This window comes from Monoraphidium neglectum (genome assembly GCF_000611645.1).
Source record: "Monoraphidium neglectum strain SAG 48.87 unplaced genomic scaffold scaffold00045, whole genome shotgun sequence".
NCBI lineage: Eukaryota > Viridiplantae > Chlorophyta > Chlorophyceae > Sphaeropleales > Selenastraceae > Monoraphidium > Monoraphidium neglectum.
Window position 1 is genome coordinate 1 of NW_014013583.1, and position 7,633 is coordinate 7,633.

General features: G+C 67.3%; 3 protein-coding genes across 3 annotated transcripts; 1 reads left to right on the forward strand and 2 right to left on the reverse strand.

Moving 5' to 3' along the window:
* Positions 1 to 116: 116 nt before the first annotated feature.
* Positions 117 to 1,167, reverse strand: MNEG_0538 (hypothetical protein; the record flags this gene model as incomplete). Its single annotated transcript, XM_014050967.1, has 3 exons — positions 117 to 507; positions 702 to 785; positions 1,097 to 1,167. The coding sequence occupies 3 exons, from the start codon at positions 1,165 to 1,167 to the stop codon at positions 117 to 119; spliced, it is 546 nt and encodes a 181-aa protein (XP_013906421.1).
* A 582-nt stretch (positions 1,168 to 1,749) lies between these two features.
* Positions 1,750 to 4,341, reverse strand: MNEG_0539 (tRNA(5-methylaminomethyl-2-thiouridylate)-methyltransferase; the record flags this gene model as incomplete). Its single annotated transcript, XM_014050968.1, has 6 exons — positions 1,750 to 2,266; positions 2,582 to 2,811; positions 3,083 to 3,374; positions 3,544 to 3,677; positions 3,924 to 4,116; positions 4,334 to 4,341. 6 exons carry the CDS (start codon positions 4,339 to 4,341, stop codon positions 1,750 to 1,752), a joined length of 1,374 nt encoding a protein of 457 aa, XP_013906422.1.
* A 982-nt stretch (positions 4,342 to 5,323) lies between these two features.
* On the forward strand, positions 5,324 to 7,430 carry MNEG_0540 (hypothetical protein; the record flags this gene model as incomplete). The annotated part of the gene is made up of 4 exons (XM_014050969.1): positions 5,324 to 5,346; positions 5,646 to 5,838; positions 6,154 to 6,987; positions 7,326 to 7,430. 4 exons carry the CDS (start codon positions 5,324 to 5,326, stop codon positions 7,428 to 7,430), a joined length of 1,155 nt encoding a protein of 384 aa, XP_013906423.1.
* Between the last annotated feature and the right edge of the window lie 203 nt (positions 7,431 to 7,633).

The window sequence follows — 7,633 nt, forward strand, 5'->3', positions numbered from 1 at the left end:
GGAGGGAAGAGAGTGAGCGAGGTGGAGCAGGTGGTATGCATGGGGTAGTTGGGGTTGCACACGACATGCGGCGCCCCTGCCTGGGGACGTCGGGTGGCGGCTGGTGTCCGCCAGGGTCAGACAGCGGCGCGACTAGTGGCGCCTGGACGGCACGGAGCCCGCCCCCCCCCATCCCAGCCCACCTGTCTCTGGATCACAGCCATGGCGCGCTCCAGCTCCTCCGCTGCAATGGCCGCCGCGGTCGCCGACGCCATCGTCGCCGCCGCCGCGCGCGCCTTGGTCACGCGCTTGCGCACGCCGAGTGACGGGACTGGCGCCGCGCCACCGGGGGCGCCCGGGCGGGGGCCGCGCAGGCGTGAGAAGACGGGCTGCGCCTCAAAGACTGGGAGCAGGCGCTCAGCGCGCTCCACCCCGAAGTTGAGCTTGTCCTGCGTCGCGTAAGACGGGCCCAGCAGCAGCAGCGCCGCGCAGTCGTACGCCTGCGCCGCGTCCTCCTCAGCCGGGAACCTGGGAGCGAGCGCGAGGCCCAGATGTATGGGGATGGGGGGGGGGCAGGGGGTTGGGAAAGGGAGAGGGAAGGGTGGGTTGGTGCTGTTGTGGTGGCTGTGCGTCCTAGGCCGGGCCTGCGCACGCAGTGTCCTAGGCCGGGAGACCGCCGGCGGCCGCCGCCGCACCACGGCGCGCACTCGCGCAACGCACACCTGCCAATGTGGCGCTGCTTGCCGGCATTGCGGTCGTAAATCCTGGCGCGCCAGGTCTTCTCCTTGTCGTCCCAGGTCACGCCCCTGTGCAAGGGCGCGAGCGCGCGCGCATCGGGGCGATTGGCGCCTCGCATGGTCAGCTGGCGGTCAGCCCAGGCGCGTCACCGCGTGGCCGCGCCTGGCGAGCAGGGATCCCATGTCCTTCTCCAACGTGGTCGCACTCGCCAGCGTCCCCAGCACATGGATGTGGGAAGGCCCCGAGCGCCAGGCCACGCTGGCCCAACATGGTCGAGTGAGGTCCCCTCATGTGAGAGCTCTCCCCTTGAGGGTCAAGGGCACCACGCACGCACCTATAGTTGGACCGGGGAAGCTCTTTTCTGGCCCCGTTGGCCCACCCTTGAGCCTCAGGACCCCCTGCTGCTCCCCCGTGCGAGTCCTTGTCCCCCTCAGGGATTTCTACGTCCATTCCGGTTTTACTCTATACGCACGCGCCTCCAGGCACCACTCCGTGTGGTCGCAACAGGGCGGGGCAAGCCTTGCTCGTCCTTCTTGTAGATCGGAGGAGCGCCGGTGCGATGGCATGGAAATTCATCAACGAAACTGCTGGAATTTGATGTCATGCAGCGGGTCAACCCAGAGGCAACAGTCGTGCAACATTCGTCGGAACACCCCAACGCTAGGATGATGCCCGGGAAAGACCACGAGCCCTGAGTTCCACATTTACGCTTACGTGGTGCCTGGTAGACAGTGAGGTACGGCTGGGGGCAGGACTGTGGCCCGTACAGGCACGGCCGCCATGCGGGCTTCAAGGCGCGCGAGTCAGGGTACCGGTGGCCGGCCACCATCAGCGATGCCGATGCGCCACGGCCGGCCAGCAAGTCATGCAGCGGAAAACCAGAGCCACCGCATGCTCTTTGACGTGCCTGTGAGCGCACATGGGCTGCGCACACCCTGCTTCCACAGTCGACCGCAAAAACATCTTGCCAAGCTACCAAACCTCGACCGAGGCGACGGCCCCGCTGCCCACAGACTAGAACGGTAGCGTTGCTTACACTGCTGCCCCCACCGGTCCCGCAGCAGCACCACCAACAGCAGCCGTGTTGATGGCGCCCTGGATCTTGGCGGCCCCCAGGCACGTGCCGCCCTGGTACAGCACGGCGTACTGCCCCGCCGCCAGGCCCTGGTCACGCTCCTCTAGCAGGAACAGGCCGTGCTGCTCACCGCCCGGGCCGGCGCCGCCGACGCCGCTGCCACACGTGACGTCCTCTTCCCGCAGCTGCCGTGCCTCCCCGCCCTCGCCGCCCTCGCTGCCGGCCAGCGCGGCCATGCGCGCGGCCCACGCCTCGACCGCGGCCGCGGGGCCGAGCAGCACGCGGCAGCGCGCGGTGGCGGGGCCGTGGCGAACCTTGACCAGCAGCGGGGGCGCCCCGGGGGACACGTCCGGCCGCTCGGGGCCGAGCCAGTTGAAGGGTCCCGCTGTGAACGCGTCGCGCCGCTTGCCTTGCTCGTGGTACCTGCGACTGATGCTGACCGTGTTGAGCCGCATGTCCTTGGCCACCACATACCTGGCGGGGCACAGGCGTGATTGGGGTTTGAGGGGTTGAGGGGGTGATTGAGCGTGCAGATGGCGGGGAAGCGTGGGTGAGGGGAGCGGGGTGACGAGTGCTGCTGGTGCCGAGACCGCCCAGCGCATGCGGCCTGGAACGAGAAGGCTTGAACAGGCAAGCTCGAGGACGCGGTATCACGCCACCCTTGCACCAAGGTCCGGGCCCATCCAACCTCAACATGGGTGACGGGCCACCCCTGATCCCCCCTCCTCGCCGTGACTAAGCACTCCAACAGAGCACCCCCTGCCAAGCCTCTCTCCCCACCCGGCTCACCAGGGCCCTCCCGGCAGCTTGATGCCGCCGCGCTGCCCCACAGTGTAGAACCAGTAGCCCTCGTGCAGCCCCACCACTGCGCCGTTCTCCGCCTCCACCAGCGGGCCCGGCCAGGTGCCCAGGTGCTCGCGCACAAATTCACCAAACCGCACCTTGCCCAGGAAGCAGATGCCCTGGGAGTCCTTGCGGCCGCTGGTGGCCAGGCCCGCCGCCGCAGCGAGGGAGCGCACCTGCGCCAGAACACAGATGTGTGCGGGTGGGCAGGTGGGCGGGCATGCAGGTGGGCGGGTGGGCAGTTTGAGGGGGGGGGAGGACCTGCCGAGTACGAGGGAGAGCGCACGAGCGACCATGTCCACTGCAGTTCAGCCTCTGCATGGCGGTCTGCAGGCAGCAGCTGGCGCACGAAGCACAACAACTTTACTCGTGTCAGTTTAGTCAAAAAACAATCCCTGCTTTTTTGCAGCGGCTTCTCAACAGGCTGCAGCTGTGTGAGCGCCGCACCTGTGGCTTGGTCAGGCAGCCAAGGGGGAACATGGCTCGCGCGAGCTGCTGCGAAGAGAGCTGCGCCAAAAAGTAGGTCTGGTCCTTCACAGCGTCGGGTGTGAGAGCCAAGCGCACCTCGGAGCTGCCGGTGCCGCTGCTGCTGCTGCTGCCGCTGTTACTGTGGGTTTCTACCTGCCGATGAAGCCCCGCTTGTGGCCGCACAAGGCGTGCGTAGTGGCCAGACGCGACGCGGTCAAAGCGCTCCGGCTGGTGCTCGTCCAGCCATTCGAAGAATGCACCGAACTTCACCCTGCAAAGTTGGCAGGCGGTGTTCCGGTCCACAATGCCACTCTCACACCGTGTTCAAAGCAACGTGATGTCGTGCGTGACCCCCAGAGGAGGATGTGCCAAAGGAGGCCGTGACTGATACCAACCCCCATTTGCCCTGCTTGCGCGTTCAATCCACGGAGCGTGCCCACCTTGAGTTGCAGAGCATGTCGGGGTTGGGGGTGCGGCCCGCCTTGATTTCCGCCACAGAGTGCGCCACCACACGGTCCCAGTACTGATCTGTCATGGGCACCACCTCCAGGGGCACGCCCGCTGACTCACACACCTGGCGGCGGCAGCATGTGTTGGGCGCAGTGCACAAATGCTTCGGGCGCTTGGAGGCAATTGCACCGCCCTGCCACGTTCATCCACCCGCTGCAACACGAGCCCCCTTGTTGTGCCCGCAACTCCCGCGACCGCCCCCAACCAGCCGCTTCGGATGGCACCAGCCGCCACAAGCACGCCGTGATGAGAACATCGATCCGCCGTCCAGCCTCCCCCGCAGCGGGGCTCTTCCGGCGGTGAGGCCCACCTGCCGCGCGTAGGCCAGGTCCTCCTCCCAGGGGCACGCGTCCCAAAAGTTCCTGAAGTCCTCCTGGAACCAGATCTGGAGGTAGAACCCGACAGCCTCGTGGCCGGCGGCACGCACCAGGGACAGCGCCACGCTGCTGTCAACGCCGCCGCTGACGAGGACCGCGACGCGCAGCCGGCGGCCGGGCTCGCACCTGCATAAAGGTGCGTGGGCGCTCCGTTAACAAGCGCATTGCCAAGTTAGCGGGTGGCGGCACGTGCAAGCTGCGGCTCACGCGCTGCAATAGCTCGCAACTGCGGCCTTTGGGCGTTTGCACGGGTGCCACAGAGTGCCAGTGCGCCGCGCGCCACCCATGTTGTGGGTGGTCTGTTTGCACTGGTGCTCACCCCCTGGTTTCCCTCATCACTCACCCGGCCATCAACGCCGGATCAGAGCCCCATTCTGCAACAGGTGGCACTGGGGGCAGCGCCTCGCCCGCCGCTGCACCGTCGTCCACCCTCAACTCTGGGCCGTCTGGCACGTGCAGCCGCTTAATCTCCAGGCCCGCCAGACCCGGGCCGGGCGCTGAGGGCGGCGAACGGGTGGCGCCGCAGCGATGCAACCGCGCGTGTCGCAGCCGGCCAACGCCACTTTTTGTGAAGGGCCTGCTGCTGCTGCTGTTGCTGCTGCTGCTGCTGCCGCAGCTGCTCGTGCTGCGACTGCTCACAGCAATGCTTGCACTGCTGCGGGGATGCGAGGCTGCCACCGTGGCCTGAAGATTTGAATTACATGATGCGTGATGGCCGCGTTGCGCCACTGGCATTGCTGCTGCCGCTGCCACTGCTGGCGTGCATACTGGTCGTGCTGCTGCTGCTCGTGCCGACCGAGCCGACGCGGTGCATCGGCATGGCCGAGAGCGCAGAGCACCGAGACGCTGATAATCTGGATGATGCACTATTTGTTGGCCGAGCGCACCTATCATTTAGTTGCATGCGGGTGTGTCGAAGCTCGAGGTACTGTAGGGAAAAAAATGCGAAAGCAGAATCCTGGAATGGTAGTGCTCTTTTGAAATATGCACTTTCTTACAGCATCGTCGTGCTTTTTTGCACCTAAGCTTTCAGCCCCTTGCTCACAGGTGGGTGGGAGGGCAGTGGTCGCGCACGTGAGAGCTCCACTAACTATTGCCGCGCCTCCCTGCGATGCGCACTCTGTCAGGACCCTTCACTTGCATCGTTCAGCGGCCGACCACAAAATTTCCAAGGGCAACGACAGCAACCGGGGGCCCCCCCCAAATCTCATACGTGCACGATCTCCGTCCCTGCGGCCAGCATCTCGTAGGTCACAACACGATGCAGTGTCTGGACTCCCTCAAGCGAGCCCGGGTGGGCCCAGCGGCCTCTGCGCCGTTGCGTCGGGCCGCGATGCCTCGCACGTTGCAGTGCAGGTGAACAGCAGCGACGCGCGGCCGTGCGGAAAGTGTGCTCGCATGCCGGAGCGGCCAAGCGCCTGGAAGCCCCGTTGTGGAGTCTGCTGGTCGCCATTGGTGGATGTGGTGTGTGCTGTGGGTGTTGCTCTCCGCGGTGCAACCTGTCGATGTTGCACGAGCAGAGAGTCGCTGCGGCCCGGCGCGCGACACTGCACGCCCAACCCCATTGCTTGCCGCTATGACTGTCTCTGCACCGGTGTTCGCCAAACCCTGCCGCCCTCGCTCCCTCTCTCCTCCTCTCTCGTACCCTCTCCCAGGCCGCCCCACGCCGCCGCGACCCTGGGGCCGCGCACCAAGGCGGAGGGCGGCGTGTTTGTGCGGATGGAGGGGCAGCCGCTGCTTGAGCTGGCTGAGGGGCACCGCGCGGTGCCGCTGCTGTCGCCGGAGAAAGACCGCGTGCCCTTTGCCGCGGCGCTCCGCATCATCCAGCCGGGCGCCGCGCCCGCGCAGGTGCGCGCGACACTGGGGGCTGGGAGCGCGTGTCTGGGTTTCCACCATGTTCCACACACCGCTCAGTTTGGGCTCCCTCGTGCCACCGTGCCGCCTACCGCGCGCCCGGGTGCGACCCTGCGCTGCCCGGGGCGCCAGTGGCGCCCGCTTTTGGCGCCACGCAAGCCCGTCCTTGCGGCTGTGTGCCACCCCGCATAAAGCTGGTAACCACGACCCACTAATGCCCTCCTTGCCCCGCTCACATGCGTACCCAATCACGCGCGCGCGCGCACACACACACACACACACACACACACACACACACACAAACACCAGGCCGTGGGTGCAGGCCCGGAGCCCCACGACACGCTCGAGCTGCACTACACGCTGTGCGGCGCGGGCTCCCTCCTGGGAGCCAACGGCACCGCGCAGCCCGTGGGCCCCGGCGACAGCATCATCTCCGCGCAGGGCGCCGCGCTGTTCACCGTCCCCGCGGGCGCCGCCGACGCTGGGGGCGTGCCCGCGCCGCTGGTGATGCTGCAGGTGCTGCTGCCGGGCAAGCTGCTGCGCGACGCCGCCGGCGGCCTGGGCACCGCCCACACCGACCCCGCGGACCTCCTGATCCGCCCCGAGTGGTCGTGCCCCACCGTCCTCAAGGCGGGCCGCGTGTCGCAGGAGCTCATGTGCTCCCTGCTGTCGCGCGACATGGAGCTCACCCAGGGGGACGGCCACGGCGGCGACGCCGCAGCGCCCGGCCCCGGCGACGGCGAGAGCGCCGCCCCCTCCGGCTCCTCCGACCCCGCCGCCCCCGCGGCCGACGTGACGCTGGAGCCGCTGGCCGGCAGCCGGCCGCTCCACAAGCGCTCCCTCTCCGGCGTGCGCGCGTGGCAGCTGCCCAACGCGACCAACCAGCTGGCGCTCGTGTTTGGCCCTCACCTGGACCCGGAGCTGTCGATGACGTTTGGGGTCGAGATGTTTGAGCCCGGCCACAGGACCACGCGCCACATCCACACCTCCGCGTACGAGATGTTTGTGGTGCTGGGGGGCCAGGGCGTGGGCATCTCCAACGGCGAAGAGGTGCCCATCAGGGCGGGCGACGTGGCGGTGTTCCCGCCCTACGTGGTGCACGCCATCGACAACACCTCGGACAGGAGGCTGTACTGCCTGCAGGTAGGCGGGCTGCGGCGCGCGGAGGAGGGGGGGGGGGGCGCGGATGGGGGGCGAAGTGGCCTTGAGGCTGAACGTGCTTACGTGGGTGTGTTTGAGGGCGCGTGTTAGGCGGTTGTGCGCGCACACGAGTGTGGATGTGCGCCTGCAAGGTGGGAGGGAGGATGGTGGCTAAGAGCGTGCCCACATGTGTGCCGAAAGCATGCATGCAACGGTCAAGAACCCAGAGACTCTGTTGGTCTTATTCAGCTGTGCCTGCTAGTTTGCCCAGCAGGTCACCTAACACCTTGGGCGCCCCTCAACATTGCCGTATTTCCCCCTATTCCTACCTGCCCGCCCAGATGATGCTGCCCAATGACATGTTTGCCGAGTTTGTGACCAGCGGCTCCCTGCTGGACCCGCTGGACTCTGCAGACATGGGCCACATCATCTCTGGCAGCTGCTGAGCACCAGCATCGCACTGGGCACAGCCCCGCACCGCGCAGTGGGCTGCAGCACACCAGGGGATGTCAACCCCGGGTGGTGGCTGCCCCCCCTGCGGTGCCGCCCCGCCCCTGTAATGGTGGTGCATGCGCATGCTGCTGGCACGCCCCCCGATGCGCCCGACGACGCAGTCGACGCCACCACTCGCCCCCTTCTGGTTGGCCGT